Source organism: Acipenser ruthenus, chromosome 15, assembly GCF_902713425.1.
Source record: "Acipenser ruthenus chromosome 15, fAciRut3.2 maternal haplotype, whole genome shotgun sequence".
NCBI lineage: Eukaryota > Metazoa > Chordata > Actinopteri > Acipenseriformes > Acipenseridae > Acipenser > Acipenser ruthenus.
In genome coordinates this window covers 15,943,681-15,961,967 of record NC_081203.1, presented here as the reverse complement: position 1 = coordinate 15,961,967, position 18,287 = coordinate 15,943,681, and the positions used below count along the sequence as shown (strand labels likewise).

The window sequence follows — 18,287 nt, the reverse complement described above, 5'->3', positions numbered from 1 at the left end:
GCCCGCTATGTCCATTGTAATGCGTTCAAAGGGAGTGGAAATAATTGGCAGTGGGACCAAAGGGAGCTGGCAGTCTGGGCATGTGGCTACATATTTCGACACATCTTTATGAAGTCCTACCCAATAAAATCGAGCCAATATTCGCTCCCTTGTCTTGTCAGCTCAGAGGTGCCCCACAAAAGGGATATCATGCACCAGCCTCATGACCTCGGTCCGACAAGACGGGGGAACCAATAATTGTGTTACAGGCTGTCCTGTGCCTGTGACAAGGTTTACCCTGTACAGTAACTGCCCCTTGATAATGAAATGTGGAAATCCTAGTGCCCCAGCGCCTTCAACATCCTTAACTTCAATAGACCGAACCTGTCCCCAAGTGTGCACTAGTGAGGGGTCGTTATTTTGGCCCCACACTATGTCCGCGCTTGAGTGCCACATGTCCGGTATACTGAGAGGGGCGGGAGTAACATCTGCCCTTGATGGCCCAGTAACCTCGCCCTCAGGGTCACACTGCGTTCCGACCCCCTTTGACTGGCGTTTGTTACAATTGTAGCAGGCTCCCACCAGCCCCCTCATTAATGCCTTGTCTCATTAATGCTCCCTCCCATTTCCGCATCCTTCTCTCTTTATTTGTTTTTCTTGGGCGGAACAGGGGAGAACATTTCAGTTTGAAAGGGAAACACATTACCAATCATTTCCATTTAGTCTTTCTCTGCCACGTTCACGTGTGCGGTCAGGACTGCCATTAATTTCACCAATTCTTTATAGTTTGGCCAGTTTCGACCCAGAATAATTGGGTGTGGTAACCTTTCCGCCACCCCCACTATCGAGTGATGTTTTATCGGACCGACCGATTAAATATACTTTGACTGTGGGGTATGTTGCCGTGTCTCCATGGATACAGGAGATAGCCACCTGACCTTGTGGCTGCCACAACACACCGCCCAAGAGAGATGTTCTAATTAAGGTCTGACCACACCCTGTGTCCACTAATGCATGGGTTTTCACATTTCCCAAAATTGCATTAACAGTACAAGGCCCCTCCCGACCATTTTTCTCTCGCTTACCCGCTTCTGATGCCAGATTGCATGTGGCCACGTCACACTCTATCGCAGATGGGCATGACTTGGCCTGATGACCCGGCTGGTGGCACCTAAAACAGGTAGGGGGAAAGGAGGGCACAGAGGTTACATATCTGTCTCGCTGCTGGTATGGCAACGGGGCGGGGGCAGCACCTTTACCCCAGCTGGGGGTCAACCTTGGTCTACATAGAGGAGAGGCAAGGTTGCCCATTGGGGCCGGCGGTCTAGAAGGTCGTTGAGCCAGTCCCGGTGGTGGGGGTGGAGGTGCAGAGACAGGGGGTGGCGCTCGGATGCTCCGCAGTGTTGGAGCGGTGAGTAGCCCGGACTGGGCTGACACATGGAGTGTTGGGGGTGTTGGGGTTGTGGCACCGTATCCACGCCTGGGTCTCGGTGCCGACCACATGGCAAAACTGCTCGATAACAATGGCCTCACCCATCCGCGCACTTGTTTTCAGTACCGGGGTGAGCCAGTGTACCATGTGGTCACAGAGCTGTTGCGCCACCACCCTGGGGGCGTGTATTTGGGGACCTCTTGTACTCCCTGAGCCTCACTCGGTGGGTTTCCTCTGTAATATCACTATGTAACACAATTTCTGTTCCTGGGTAGTAAGTGTTATTTCCTAATTGCTTATGCCTCAAAAGTATAGAAAATGGCTATTATTCCCCACAAACTTTGCTTTTGTGACCAGGACAGTGATATTTTGAAATTTACCTATTTCCAATGAGAAAACTGGCGAATTTGTGTCTTTTCGTTCACATAGTCAGAAAAAAACAACATATGAATCCAAATTAACATGTATTTATACTAAAGTAATACAAAAATGACTACAAAAGATTTAGAAGTGAGTAGTTTTTCGAGATTTACGATTATACTGTAAATCACTTTCACGAATCAGCCCCCAAATGTAGTCTCCCATCATGTTCTCGTTATACTGTCCTTGGTAGCGGCGTTCAAAGTCCAGTATATCCTGGTAGAAGCGCTCGCCTTGCTCCTCCGAGTACGCTCCCATGTTCTCCTTGAATTTATCAAGATGAGCATCAAGGATATGGACTTTGAGGGACATCCTACAGCCCATTGTGCCGTAGTTCTTCACCAGAGTCTCAACCAGCTCCACATAGTTTTCGGCCTTGTGATTGCCCAGGAAGCCCGAACCACTGCGACAAAGCTGTTCCAAGCCGCTTTCTCCTTACTAGTGAACTTCTTGGGGAATTCATTGCACTCCAGGATCTTCTTTTATCTGTGGTCCGAAGACACCGGCTTTGACCTTTGCCTCAGACAGCTTAGGGAAGAAGTCTTGAAGGTACTTGAAGGCTGCCGACTCCTTTTCTAGAGCTCTGACAAATTGTTTCATAAGGCCCAATTTGATGTGCAGTGGTGGCATCAGCACCTTCCGGGGGTCCACCAGTGGCTCCCACTTGACGTTGTTCCTCCCCACAGAGAACTCGGTCCGCTGTGGCCAGTCCCACCTGTGGTAGTGCGCCTTGGTGTCCCTGCTGTCCCAAAGGCAAAGATAGCAGGGAAACTTGGTAAAACCGCCTTGGAGACCCATCAGGAATGCCACCATTTTGAAGTCTCCTATGACCTCCCAGCCGTACTCATCATACTTCAAGGCGTCCAGCAAGGTCTTGATGCTGTTGTAATCCTCTTTGAGGTGCACCGAGTGAGCCAGGGGAAGAGACGGGTACTTGTTACCATTATGGAGCAGCACGGCTTTGAGGCTCCTGGATGAGCTGTCAATGAAGAGGCGCCACTCATTCTGGTTACAGGCAATTCCGATTGCCTCGAACAGACTGGTCACATTGTGGCAGAAGCAGAGCCCATCTTGAAGGGTGAAGAAGCTGGAAAAAGGTTGGTGACGCTTCCTCTGATCTGCGACTTGCACACTTTCATCCGACAAGTTCCACTGCTTGAGCCTAGACGTCAAAAGCTCGGCATTGGACTTGGTGAGACCAAGATCTCTAATCAAGTCGTTGAGGTCTTTTTGATTGGGGTAGTATGGGTTTCTCTCCTCAGCTCCACCTCTGAAATTGTCATCTGGATCTACAACGTCTTCCTCGCTCTCTGACTTGCTGCTCTCTTCTAAAGACGGCTGCTCTCTCTCCGGAGGAGTGGGTACGGGGAGCTCATGGCAGTGTGGCACCGGGGCGATGGATAAAGGAAGGTCCGGATACGTGATAGCAGGTGCATTCTTGCCAGTCCGACGTTTGGAAAGGTCCACCATGCAGAAGTAGCAGTTGCTTGAGTGGTCAGTGGGTTCCCGCCAAATTCTTGGGATAGCGAACTTCATGGCTCTCTTTTCCCCTCTGTACCATCCTATAAAAATACATTTATTTCACCCATGACTAATGTGTAAGAGATTCTCGCAACATTTTTCATATATGATATATTTTTTCAATAACATTGAAAATTGTAAAACATTTTAAAATTAAAAACTTTTACAATTTTAAAAATTAACAAATTTTATAACATAAAATTCCGAGCAACAATTGTCCATCTTACCTTCCAGAGTTTTTTTGCAGTGCTCGCAGGTGAAATGAGGTGCCCAGGGTTTGTCTTGATCCCCGACAGGCATGCCGAAATATGCCTTGTAGGCCTCACACATCTTAGCAGATGCTTCCACGGAGTACTTTTTCGCTCTTGTCTTGATAAATTGGCCGCAGACATAGCAAAATGCGTCTGCTGGATGCTTGCAGCCTCTTGATGCCATCTCAGAAAAATGCAGATATGTATCCACTTAGGCAGCTGGAACTAAATTGAACTGGTGGGCTTAAGGCCCCTGTATTTATACTACTATTTATATTACTGGAAAATTCTAGAAAGTTCTAGAAGTTACTCCAAGTTTACTCAGCACTGAATCTATCTGGAATGTTCTGGAAAATAGGTAAATTTCAAAATATCACTGTCCTGGTCACAAAAGCAAAGTTTGTGGGGAATAATAGCCATTTTCTATACTTTTGAGGCATAAGCAATTAGGAAATAACACTTACTACCCAGGAACAAAAAAAAAACAAAAATTTGTTACACGGTGTATTCAGACGGCGGAGGATGGCTAGCTTCACCAGGTCATACTGAGCGGCGTCATCATCCGACATAACCTGGTAAGCTGCCTGTGCCTCTCCAATCAGGCAGGGACCCAGTTGGCTTGCCCAGAACTCTCGGGGCCATGACGCAGTGTTAGCCAACCGCTCAAATGCCACCAAGTAGGCTTCTGGGTCATCCTCCACCGTCATTTTGTGAGTCCTCGCCTTTGGGGCCGTCATGACGGGTACCGCTGCTGTCTTTGCTCCCAGTCCGACCCTCTCAATTAGCACCGCGTACCTCTCCTCTCTCCGTCTTTCCTCGGCAGCATGTCTGCTGTCCAGCTGCTCCAGCAGCGCCGACAGTGCTGCGTAGTCCATCCCACTCTGACACCACGTGTGGCAAAGTGGTGAGTGAATACAGGTGAGTGCAGTGCAGAGCGAATATAAAACAGACAATGATTTCCAGGTGCAAGAGTGTTTATTGATTTAATTAACAATGTCCAGAGCCTTATGGCAAACACCTGTAAATAATAATGTTGGAGTGATACAGTGGCGTGTATCACTCGGTATTTGTAATTCCCCGGGTTTGACCCGTAACCAAAAAGTTCAGTTTTACACACCAACACTAAACACAAAACACAAACACAGTTCTTGGGGATAATGAATACGTGCAAGTGGTGTACAGTTCTCCGTGAAATGCAGGGGTGAAAGTGAAGTCCGGGTTTATGCTGGCTTTCACGACAACTCTGGATCGTGCAACTGGTAGTCTATTAAAAACAGACGACAGTTAACAAAACACAAGACAAAACTCACGGTTCACGAAACAACAGACTCCTTGTAGGTTTTCAACACTAACCATTTACCAAGGAACAGATCACGTATGCCAAGTCCCCTATTTATATCCTCGCTCATGACCCCTAGGTTAACGAGCGCATCCGCTCCTCCAATCCTCAGATGCCACACCGTTTACCGTCTGGGTCACTGAGTTTGGATACCTTAGCTGCGCCCCTTTCCTAAATGACCAACTTCCACCTACCCTACGGAATAAATTGTCGTGCCATTTAGTTAAGGGTACTCTGTTCCCGTTACACAGTGCCCTCGCAGGTCGAGAGGGAGATCTAACACCAAGCACCATTCGATCTCTGTCACAGTCTCACAGACTGGACCATTTCTCCTTTTCTTTTTTTTTTTCTTTCTGTGTTAATCAGTTAACAAGCTTAAAAGTGTAATTTATTATTATTATTATTATTATTATTATTATTATTATTATTATTATTATTATTATTTCAATTCCATTATGTGTGGTTTTTTTTTTTTTACTCAGTTATGAACCTGTTCTCAATATTGAACAAGAAATGCTAAATATTTCCAGGACTCTAGTTCCTGCTGCAGTCTACTGGCAATTTCTATCTGAACGTTAATCACTGAACACTCTTTTTATAGTGCTGTTGTTGTTTAATTGGTTAAGCATAAAATTGTAAAATCTAGAAAACTGTTTTAAACATAAATGTTGTCTGAATCTTTTAACCTACAGACATACATCACATTGTTTTAATAACACTTTTTATGACCTACCGTTAAATTCATTCATATAATAGACTCTTTTTGTTATTATCAATTATCGTTTAATCATAGTGGCCAACTTTACCTTCACTACCCTTTTTACAAAGGCTTATTTCTGAAAAACAACTAATGCTGTTTTGGTCCTTTTATTGAATTGACTACAAGCCTCCCATTTTGAAAGTCAGAAATTCACATGCCAGTATAGGAGATATCACCAAAACAAGAGTGACAGATTAAGAACCTGTGTGCCAGTGGATATCTCCAGTTCATTACTGTGTTCTGTCCATAGTGAAAGTCGCCCTCCTGAATTCATGATGCTGTACACACACTGTGCTACACCATATCTATTTAACCTTTTAAATTTCACCAAATAGCCCTGGGTGGAACAGTCCACCAGTACTGCACTAAGTACTATACTGGATTGGATTTAGACATTTTTGAGGTATCTGACATTGTGACCAAATCTCTGTCTGTCTGTGTGCTTGTTCACTGTTTTGTGTAACATATATAACTGTAGCTGGCTTTTCTTCTGGCTGACTGTACGAATGTAGCACCCCCACATGCAAGACAGTCGCAGATCCACATTGATGTTGATATACATAGAATCGTGGGTTATGGATGGAGAGTTCGGGTTTACCCAGTGGAAGTGGGTTGTCGAGGATTTGTGGCACACTCTACAACCCGGTTTCTCAGAGACGTCGGATTCAGTGGCCAAGAGTTGCGTCGCACAGTGAAGAACTTATCTGAAGCAGCAGAAAGGAGCAGCAACTGGCTGTGGTTGAGACGGAAAGATTCTGGCTGGGGACAGGTAAGTAAGCTGGGCTGAGTTGAGTGGGGGACGGAGGGGGGTGATGCTGGGACGCCAGAATCACCGTCGAGCCCTCTTGAGGTGTCGTGGGCTAGTCGACGAAACACTGAGGATGGAAGGTGCCCACTTGAAAACCCCAGAGATGTACCCTACTTAGCTCAATCCAGACGGTTGTCATGCTGATGCGCTGGGGAGGCCGCACTTTGGTTGATCCCCGGAGCCAGCATCGCAGCCGTTGTGTGTGCTGATGCGCCAGGGAGGCAAAATAAGCTGATCCCTGGAGCCAGCATTACACTTCAGCCATTAACACCAGACAGAAGGATATCTACATCATCATATGGAAGGAAACGTAAATGGATGGAGACACATATGGATCACATTAGTTTACTGTAAAGCTACGTCTTAGTTGGTGCTTATCTTGGCGAGAGCCGAGTTCAAATCAGCATGAAGTTTTAACATCTACTCTCGTGTAATGGAAATCTTGTGGTTCTGACTGAGAGATCACATATCTGTACAGATTAGCTATCGGCTAAATAGAGACTGGACTACGTTTTGCAAAGACGTAGACTTGATGAGAATGGAGAGCATGTTGGGGAGGATGAGTGTAACATTTTCCACCATCACAGTGGGAACAAAAGCTGTTTTTTTCCAGATCTGTGTAAACCGTGAACCTTTGTGCATTACTGTTAATTGATCAAGCTGTGGTTTGTTACTGTTAATTTGGTCTCACCCAGTCCTCTTTCCCCCTCCACCCAGAGACCTCAGCCAAAGAAGGCCTGCTGCTGTGGTGCCAGCGAAAGACAGCGCCCTACAAGAATGTCAACATACAGAACTTCCATATAAGGTAAAAGGACCACAGTAACCGCATGCCTTATTAATGCCAGCCAAGTGTGGTGTGTCTATCTCTGTGTGTGTTGGGGTGGGGGGGGGGGGGGTTGTCTGTCTGCATGTTTGTGTGGGGAGGGGTGGTGGGGTTGTCTGTCGACGTGTGTGTGTGTGTGGGGGGGGGGGTGGTTTGTGTGTGTGTATGGGGGGTGGTGTGTGTGTGTGTATGGGGGGGTTGTGTGTGTGTGTGTGTGTGTGTGTGTGTGTGGGGGGGGGGGGTGGTTTGTGTGTGTGTATGGGGGGGTTGTGTGTGTGTGTATGGGGGGGTTGTGTGTGTGTGTGGGGGGTGGTTTGTGTGTGTGTGTATGGGGGGTGGTGTGTGTGTGTATGGGGGGTGGTGTGTGTGTGTGTATGGGGGGGTTGTGTGTGTGTGTGTGTTTGTCTGGGGGGTGGGTGAGTGTCGGCCTGTTAATGCAAGTGTGTGGTATAGCACACTCAAGGGGGCATTTTCTTATCTCTTTATGGAAGACATTCCCACAAACTTGAAGAGCCTACTGTGGGGTAACATTTCCATGGCTTCCTACAAAATTAAACTAAAAGTGGAAAAATTAAATGTTTGGGAAGAAATTTAGGTCCAACTAAATCTGTCTAGGGATAACCATTGATTTAATGAAAACTCTTATGCCAAGTAGGGTTAGTTTTTGGTAAAGGAGTAAAGTTGAAAAATATTGATCTGGGTTTCTAGGGAAGTAAAAAATGCCTCGTACACTAGGAGGTGCTGTGGTGATACTGCTGGGTGAGAGTGAGGTGCATCTTTCTGTGAATTGATTTGATGTTCAGCAGTGTGGAGTAGTGGTTAGGGCTCTGGACTCTTGACCAGAGGGTTGTGGGTTCAATCCCCAGTGGGGGACACTGCTGTTGTACCCTTGAGCAAGGTACTTTACCTAGATTGCTCCAGTAAAAACCCAACTGTATAAATGGGTAATTGTATGTAAAAATAATGTGAAATAATGCATAATGTGATATCTTGTAACAATTGTAAGTCGCCCTGGATAAGGGCGTCTGCTAAGAAATAAATAATAATAATAATAATCTTCCCAGTCTCAGGGACTTGATTTGTATTTGCAGTAAACAGAATCCTTGCTGTCTCAAGTTTTCAATTCTCTCTCTCTCTCTCTCTCTCTCTCTCTCTCTTTCTCTTTCTCTTCCCCCCCAGCTGGAAGGATGGCCTGGGATTCTGTGCTCTCATTCACAGACACCGCCCAGAGCTCATAGACTATGGCAAACTGCGCAAGGTAAGGGCCAGGACCCAGACCTGGAGAGCTTTACCTGAATCTCGTGTCTGTCTTCTGTTCACCTGCCCATATAGAGGTGGATAGGATACCGGTGAACGCTTCTTAAACTGGTGCTTGCTGATTCAATAATTCCATGCCTCACTCAAATATCTCACATGCAATTTTGAAAGACATAGCCCTATATTCTCATTAAAGAAAAAATAATCCAGTGGGGAAGCAGAAAGCTCACTGTTTTACATGCCTTACTTTCAGGTAGACTGTTTCACTTCCTAGATAACTTCTCCTCAGCTGTCTTCGGCTTCAAAGCATGTCACTTGCTGCCAAGCATGTCACTCATCCATGTACATACTGGGGGGGGGGGGCTGCTGGAGATCTTGTCACACTGAGAGCTTGAATTTTAGATTTACATCACTGATGGGGGAATGTACACTTGTTTATATTTCATTTCATTCCTGTCCTAATATGAATCCGGCCCAGCTGTGCTCAGAGTTTTTCCCTCCGAGTGCAAGTGCTCTCACAGGCCGTTGCATGCCAACTCTCCCTCCCTCCCTCAACACTACAGTTTAATAACAGGTTTGTGTGCTGATCTGAATCCACAGGGAAAAGCAGCATCTTTCATAGAGGTGTGCTGAGAAGGAATCAGCAAATATAACACAGAACAGCTACTGACTCGAAGGCAGAACTGCCAAGAACAAAGGCAATATTAAAGGGGTTCTATGTAAGAATCATTCTAGAGCTCTCCCCAGTCCTGCTCATCCGTTCCACATGTGCACATGTTGGCGCAAATATTTAAAAAGTACAATTTGGCTAGCATCTTCCTTTCCAGGCCTGTGCCATTTTTTACTTCCTGTGTTTTAGAATCCTATGATATTGTGACCTTTCAACTGTCGACCCCACCTACTTCACATTGAAGTGTGGGACTCAGCAGATCAGAGTTCACATTAGCCTGGGTCATTGTCCCTCCCCACGATTCTCAAACGCCAAACCATTTTTTTGCTTCATTGTTTCAAGTTGCTGTCTTAAACTGGCAGAAGGAGCGGCTCGGGCAGATTGCAATCTGACCCCTCTAGCTGGGCCTGTCCTTGATACCTGACCCCTCTAGCTGGGCCTGTCCTTGATACCTGACCCCTCTAGCTGGGCCTGTCCTTGATACCTGACCCCTCTAGCAGGGCCTGTCCTTGATACCTGACCCCTCTAGCAGGGCCTGTCCTTGATACCTGACCCCTCTAGCTGGGCCTGTCCTTGATACCTGACCCCTCTAGCTGGGCCTGTCCTTGATACCTGACCCCTCTAGCTGGGCCTGTCCTTGATACCTGACCCTGACCCCGATCCCTCTAGCAGGGCCTGTCCTTGATACCTGACCCCTCTAGCAGGGCCTGTCCTTGATACCTGACCCTTACCCTGACCCCTCTAGCTGGGCCTGTCCTTGATACTTGACCCTGACCCTGACCCCTCTAGCTGGGCCTGTCCTTGATACCTGACCCCTCTAGCTGGGCCTGTCCTTGATATACCTGACCCCTCTAGCAGGGCCTGTCCTTGATACCTGACCCCTCTAGCAGGGCCTGTCCTTGATACCTGACTTAACTGCTGATCTTATTAATTCTCAGTTTTCAGTGTTGTTGTGTTTTTTTTTTTAGTTGGTGTAACTTTTTTCTTTCATGAGAACCTCTAGAACTGTATTTTATGGGCACTTTTTAGTTTATTAACTGTGATTCTAGCTTGTAACATCCTAGTCAATCATAGCAGTGGCATAGGTTTTCATTTGTTCAACAGTAGTTTTAATGATAACAGAATTGAATAGTTCACAAGAATAGATTGATTCATGAACTAACCATGAACAAAAAATAAACCAGTAAACTAGCTGTAAACAGTTAAACAAAAGTGACCACTGAAAAAGCATCAGACCAACTGTTCTGTATCGGAAGAGTAGCGGTTGTTCAATATAGTGTGCTAAAGCATGGCCTTCAAAGCACATATTAAAGCCCTGGAGCTATAACTTGCAAACATGCCTTCTCTCTAAGGTCTGCTGGTAAGCCAGAGCTTAACTATTAACCTGGCCCCCTGCAATACTCTGCCCCCAGTGGATGTAAGAAATATTACTTGGAACTATTGCTGTTGCTTGCATCCACTGTAACACTCTGTACGTAGAGGGAAGACATGTTTTGAGACCACAGGGGCGTTTTGAAATTCAGACTTTTTTAAAGTCAATAGAATGTAATGAATGAAATGGAGAAATGCTATTGAACCCCTGCAGTAGAACAAGGCTATTGAATCAATGCATTGGTAAAGATAACTGTGATATTCCACACCCGTACCTAGTTGCTTTTCAAATTTCAAGAAAATCTTAAATGAAAAAAACAAAAGGTAACATAGTTGTGATCTCTGCTGGATATTTGTGCTGATTCAGTGACCTCTGACCCCCCCCCCCCCCCCCCGTATCTCTCCAGGATGACCCCATGACCAACCTGAACACAGCCTTCGATGTTGCTGAGAAGTACCTGGACATTCCTAAGATGTTGGATGCTGAGGGTAAGAGAGTGACCAGGGTTTTCCCTGCCTTTACAATAAACTTTAGTCACTGGAGAAATTCAGTCGTCGCTACTGGTACAAAACTCCAGTCCGGGGTGGTGGGGGCGGACGACGACTAATATATTTTGCCAGTCCACTTTTCTGCTCTGTGTATGCACTGTTATTCTGTGTTTTGTTATGCTTTGGCATTCAAACGGTTTAAAATGAAATTAGTGACTCAAATGCCTTCATCTAGACAATGTGGGGAAGCTATAAAAAAAGGCCAACAGGATGCTCGGATATGTAGTGAATTTAAATCAAGGGAAGTAATGTTAAAACTTTACAATGCATTAGTAAGACCTCATCTAGAATATTGTGTTCAATTCTGGTCACCTCGCTACAAAAAGGATATTGCTGCTCTAGAAAGAGTGCAAAGAAGAGCGACCAGAATTATCCTGGGTTTAAAAGGCATGTCGTATGCAGACAGGCTAAAATAATTGAATCTATTCAGTCTTGAACAAAGAAGACTACGCGGTGATCTGATTCAAGCATTCAGAATTCTAAAAGGTATTGACAATGTTGACCCAGGGGACTTTTTCGACCTGAAAAAAGGGTCTGGAACCAACTCCCCAGTAATGTTGTTGAAGCTGACACTCTGGGATCCTTCAAGATCCTTCTGCTTGATGTAATTCTGGGATCAAACCATGGGAATCAAGATTTCCAGTATGTCAAGCATTGCTGTTTCGTTTCTTTTGTCCAACGCATTTCAACTTTTTTTTTTTTTTTTTTCTGCGTTGGGTTGCATTGCCCCTGTAATTCCAAGTCTGCATATTTTTAGGTTCTTGAACATGATCACTGGCACACTTAAGAGTAATTTTTTAGAAAGTGCGAACTGTCTGCCTCATAATTTGACTGTCTACTGAGCGTGTTTCCCGAGACAGAGAGAAAAAAGAAACCACTGAGATCTACGGAGCGCTGGTAGTAACATTTTAAATTCTTCCATTTGAGATTTAATACAAAAATAAAAAAAATCCCTTGAAAATAAAAAGCATCATTATGTAACTGTGTTTAAGCTACAAACGGATTATGCATATTTTTAAAAAATGAAACAAACTAACATTCAAACAGAAGCAGTCGTAACTAGTGACTACTGGACTAATTTTTTTTTCGTCACTTTCAAAAAAACATTCATAATTGACGAGCGACAGCGAAAACGCTGAGCGTGACGGCAGAGCGGTCCATATTTGAGGAATATTTGAAAGAGAAGCCACAGTTTACCGAGGGGTGGTGCTGCTGGGTATCCATCTACCCTGAACATTCTAAACTGCTGATAAGAGGCAGCGACATCTAGTTTTATACCTGTGCATTGCGAGCAATGCAAAAAGAAGCGTCGTACCGGTGTCACAGGAAACCGGTAGACCGGGAAACAAGTCGATCTCGCCTTTTCCTACGCATGCTCAGGTTTCTGAATTGAAAGGGAGGTTTCGCCGAGTCGCTTTGCTATCAAGACTTTTTATCACCCAGTCTGTATCGATTTGTGGATAATTGCTGGTTTTGTTTTAATATTGCTTAGATAAAATTGTAAAAAGTATTAAACTGCAGAATGCAGACAGGGTGAGCACTATGTGTAAGCATGCTGACAGGGTGAGCACTATGTGTAAACATGCTGACTGGGTGTGCAGTAGGTGCAGCATGCTGACGGGGTGAGCAGTAGGTGCAGCATGCGGACGGGGTGAGCAGTAGGTGCAGCATGCTGACGGGGTGAGCAGTAGGTGCAGCATGCTGACGGGGTGAGCAGTAGGTGCAGCATGCTGACGGGGTGAGCAGTAGGGTTCATTATAAAATCTATTAAACTGCAGAATGCTGACAGCTTTTTATATGTGCGACATGGAGATGCTTAACAGAGTATGTTTTAATTAGAATTAAAACAATTTTAATGTGACAGTATTACATTTAATGCCAATAATATCTGTTGAATATATCTTTATTGTGCTCATTTAATCATTTTAGTTACCTTGCCACCTGTTTGCAAAACAGAAGTGGTAAACTCTTGCACCACAGTTTAGTAATACAACAAACAAAGCGTGGTGAAAACGTTCAAAAGAATGAAAACAATCGTTAGAAGCAGAGTGCATTGTGGGACCTAAAGAATTTTAGGAAAAATCTTTTGTAGCAAAAGTTTTACTTTTGTGGTGAGGAAAAAAAGTTAGATGTCTACAATTATTTCAGCAATTTTTTTGCTAAACTCCAAAAATGCTAATTCAAAAGTATTCATACCCTGACATGTAACATTAATATCTAGTTGAGGCACCTTTAGCAATAGCAACCTCTTTTAAATGATTAGGGTGTTTGTCAGTGAGCTTTTTGCTTGATTCTTTAGTGATTTATTTTTTTATTTTAATTTTTTTTAACCGTTCAATGGAAAATTGTTCCAGTTCATTCAAATTCCAAGGACTTCTCTTATGCACAGCCTTCAGCTCATACCAAAGATTCTCAATCGGATTTAGACCGGGACTGTGAACAGGCTGGCTGTAGGGGTGACGTCAGGCCAGAAAGAATCGCACACACAGACAGTACTGGAGTTGAGACTGAGACGCAATGGCTGCGCTCACTGTTTTAATGAAGCAAATAAAAAATTGAAACAAAAACAGCACACGGCACTTGACGCCAAAATGAACAGACACTAACACACAGGGACGACGTAGCAATTGCTGCTTCTTCTTCTTCCTCTTCCTCTTCCTCTTCCTATTATTACCTCCTCACTCTCTCCCGTTCCTTCACCCTGAACACACAACCCCCGAGTGAGTAAAACGTGCATCTATATATGCTGTTGTGCCAGGATTCAATTACTAATTACTTATTCACTTGAATCCCAGCACGTGAACTGATTTGTGCAATAACACGCTCACATGTTACATACTTTATCTGCATATGAAGTGATTGTGCAATCCCTGTGCCTAAATACAACTATATATTTTAAATCACTCGTGCTACACAGACCCATTTATATCCCGTGCACCAATATCTATACACTAACATTAACACACCACACGCAGCATATAACACAGAAATGCACACAGGGGCGAGGCACATTACCACAGGGACTCATCCACAAAAGCAAAACTTTTGCTACAAAATTTTCTAGAAATTATAAATTTCCATTGGGTATGTGAACTTTTGACCACACCTCTATTTATATCACTTGCTTTAAACTTAGTCTAAGAGTAAAAATACATATTTTTATTTGCTTTATTGACCACAAACAAAATGATTGACAGGTAGGCTGTGTTGAGGGGGACAGCGCTGAAGAATCCAGTCGCTTATTCACCAACACAAACACTCATTGCAAGTGGATTCAACCGTACGGGTTTTTTTTTTTTATAAATGAAAACCCAAACTTATTGGTCCGTGTTTCTGGCAGTCCCAGATCCGTTCTTAAACGAAGTTCAAGAAGCTTGATAACATGCAAACTCAAGCTGTGCAGCAAAATTGCAATGAGTATTCTTTACACTTTACATGTAAATAGCATGCGTAATTCAGATTAGAATTGCCCAGAATGCAGTTCATGTTGTTTCTGTGTATAATCACCCAGAATGCATCTTATTTGCAGCACTGCACAGTATGACAGGAATGATATTGTTTTTTGGTTTTTAAGAGGAAGTGTTTGTCATACTGGCAATAATGTGTTCCTGTTTTCAACCACATAGCTATTCCAGATCTAAATGAGAACCCCCAGCACCCAATCTGCTTTTTCTTATACCTCAAGCTTACCACTGGATATTTGCACAGTCATTTTGCAGCTTTCCTGTGGTTTTTCATCTGGTTATACTAAGCGTTTTTATGTTGGTTTATTATACTTGTTGATTTATACTTGTTGTAAAACACAATGCTATGCATATTCAAATAGTAATTTTGAATAATTTTTTGGTTTTGAAAATAACTAACAGCGCTTTGGTTCTGCAGTCTTCATTCATTTCCCAATGAACCCTCCCTTTTTAAATGGAGAAATGCTCTCATGTGCTATCTAATGGTGCTATCTACCAATCTCCTGTGACCCCAATGCTCGCTCTTCTAAAGAGACACTTCGGCAATTAGAACAGAAGAGCAGCTCCTCGGCCCCAAGTCGCTCACCTGGTAACGGCACAGCTGTGTGCAGAGCCGGGGAGTCATACAGCCGGCGGAGCGTCACCTGGTAACAGCACAGCTGTGTGCAGAGCCGGGGAGTCATACAGCCAGGGGAGTGTCACCTGGTAACAGCACAGCTGTGTGCAGAGCCGGGGAGTCATACAGCCAGAGGAGCACGTTCTGCAATGGCTGTGGCGCTCCCGTGGAGTATTGGCGCACAAAACCGGTAGGGACAGCTTTTCCTGACCCTGCTACAGTGGCCAGATGCTGAGTGACCTCAAGCGGACACCTGCAGGGCTGGCCTTTGTACTTCAGGGGCCGGCAGCTCGCCAACATCAACTAACAAGCTTGTGGGTGTAGGGAGGCAATAGGCTTGGTGTGGGATCGGAGGACACCCACTGACCTGCAGTTCTGAGCTGCTGTGGGGAATTACTGCAGTGAGGGCGCGTAATGGTGGATTCTAAATTGGGAGGGAGGACATTTATAATAGAAAGGCAAAACTCTGGTGAAAGACCATCATATAAAGTGGTGGAGAAACAACAAACAAAATAAATATGAACATGTCATTTGAAACTACAGCACTTCCTCCTCAGTACCTTATTGGGGTCTTATTGTCCCCTTTTAACCTGCCGCCTCTTTCTCTTGACAGACATCGTTGGCACGGTCCGCCCAGACGAGAAGGCTATCATGACCTACGTCTCCAGCTTCTACCACGCCTTCTCCGGCGCCCAGAAGGTATCCAAGATGCTCTGCCCTCTCCCAGCAGCCCCTTTCTCTCTTATTCTTGCTCTGTCTCTCCCTTTCTCTATTGATTTTTAATGGTCTCGTTCCTCCCTCCAGCTTTGAATTCCTTCCCTACAGGGCTCTCAGAGTGGGCCTTTCTGCCAGCTGCATGATGGGAAAAGTCTACTTCCTCTAGACTGGGAAAAGCAGTCTCCAGTTTCACTGCCCTGCCCCCACCATCCACCCATAACCAGCAAACCAAGCTTTAGGCAGGAGCGTATATTCATGTGTACAGTATCTGTGAGGATGTGAAGGATTCATTGATGGCCCGTTCCTTCTGTAGGTATGAGATTGTTGGGTTTGAAGAGAAGTAATGTCATGCAAACGCTGGTTTTGGTTTAAACAATTTGGATGTAATATGATGTTTTCAGCATGAAACAGCAATCATTTCCTTACTTAGTCTAAGAGTTTGGACAGAAAGTTGCATACAGTAGCAAGTAGTTTAGCTCACTCTAAATCAAGTATTTTGTTGATAAAGCAAAGTTGCTGTATTAAAGGTTTTTGTGCTCGGAAAGAGAGAGAGAGAGAGAGAGATTTGAAGTGCTGAGAATGCCTTATCTTTTGGTGTCTAATTGCAAAGCTGAAATAAAAAAAAAAAAACTGCTTTTACAATATTGGGGGGGGAAATAATACACAAGTTTGTATGGCAGGAAATACTCCCATTGTATAGCAGTTTCAGCCATTCCAGAGTGCAACATTTTTTTCACAAAAAAAGGATAATCCAGGGCATGTTTTTAAAGTGTTTTGTTCCAGTGTTTGATCATCTTTTTAATGAACTTCTATTTTTTTTGGAAAGGAGAAAAAGAGCTGTTAATTTCACCAAGATAAAATATTGTAATGATCTGAACCTGGGGATCCCAAGCTGGGGGCCGAAGAATGGTTTCAGTTCTCATGACCCTGACAAAGCAATGCACCCTAGACCAGGGCTCGGTCATCCCATAATATGTATGTATGACCCAGACCAGGGCTCGGTCATTCCGTAATGTGCATGTGTGACCCTGACAAAGCAATGCTCCCCAGACCAGGCCTCAGTCATCCCATAGTGTGTGTGTGTGTGTGACCCAGACCAGGGCTCAGTCATTCCGTAATGTACATGCATGACCCACACCAGGGCTCAGTCATTCCGTAATGTACACGCATGACCCACACCAGGGCTCAGTCATCCTTTTAATGCAGGGTTTCCCAATCCTGGTCCTGGGGACCCCCTGTGGCTGCTGGTTTTCATCCCAACTGAGCTCTCAATTACTTAATTGAACCCTTAATTGAACTATTCATAGCTTAATTAGACCTTTTTAAATTGTTTTCAGCTTTTAAACAGTTGGAGATTTCAAGTTTAATGATACAATTTTATAAGTAACTTGAAATCGGCAACTTTTTAGGAGCTGAGAACAATTAAAGGTCTAATGAAGTAATAATGAGCTTAATTAGACCTTTAATTGTTCTTCGGATTATTTCCAGCGCAACGTTGACTTCAGCATTATGTACCATTATAGAACAAAAGGGAGAATAAAGTAGACAGTTATATGAATGCGCTTAATTATTACAACATACATTTTTTAAATTAAAAATAATAAATGCAGGATTTCTGCCAATGTGTTTATTTTTGGGGTAAAATTTTTATTTTCTCCCAATAACCCACACTGCCCCCGCTTACCTTTACAGGCAGGTTTATGTTTTTTACAATTAAAACCACTTCTTTTCAATCGCTTGTTGCTGTTTTCAAAATATTCTTCATTAGACTTTTTGGTCTAATGGTTGGCTTTTTTGTGTATGTGACCTGCCTTGGGATCCTTATATAATGTATTATTGTGATTTGGCTTTGTATTGTACAGTGCTTTGTATGAAAGGCATTATATAAATTACATTTGATTAGATGTTGCATTTGCAGTCAGCCAGTGTACAACTGAGTACAGTAGTAATGGAGCGGTTTCTCAAATGTCCTGGGCTCTATTAATCCAGCAGGGAGCTTGCATTGACTCTTATTAACATCACATGTCTACACAAATGTACAATGAGGTCAAACGAAGTTAAAAAGGTTGAATGTGCTTCTCTGTGTTATTGTTTGAGCAATCCTAAGGTTAATGGTGTAGCACATCCCTGATTTATTTATTTTTTGTTTGTTTTTTGTTTCCAGAATCATTTCACTCCCCTCAACTCTTACTCTGAGAACATTGTAACAATAATCTATTCTAGAGTGATTTTTAAACCAAGATAATGGCTTTGGTTTAGCTGCATGGAGTTGTTGTAGTGAAAGTTAGTAAGCTTTGATTCTCTGTAAAG

The 18,287-nt window shown here is 44.0% G+C and overlaps 1 protein-coding gene across 3 annotated transcripts in view; it reads left to right on the top strand.

Moving 5' to 3' along the window:
- The window catches only part of LOC117422225 (alpha-actinin-1), a 76,560-nt gene that overhangs the window by 37,417 nt on the left and 20,856 nt on the right, over positions 1 to 18,287 (top strand). For all 3 annotated transcript variants that reach the window (XM_058987202.1, XM_058987203.1, XM_058987201.1), the window contains exons 5-8: positions 7,228 to 7,315; positions 8,513 to 8,591; positions 11,039 to 11,120; positions 15,874 to 15,959. In XM_058987202.1, coding sequence (XP_058843185.1) covers positions 7,228 to 7,315; positions 8,513 to 8,591; positions 11,039 to 11,120; positions 15,874 to 15,959 — 335 coding nt within the window. The remainder of the gene's footprint in view (positions 1 to 7,227; positions 7,316 to 8,512; positions 8,592 to 11,038; positions 11,121 to 15,873; positions 15,960 to 18,287) is intronic.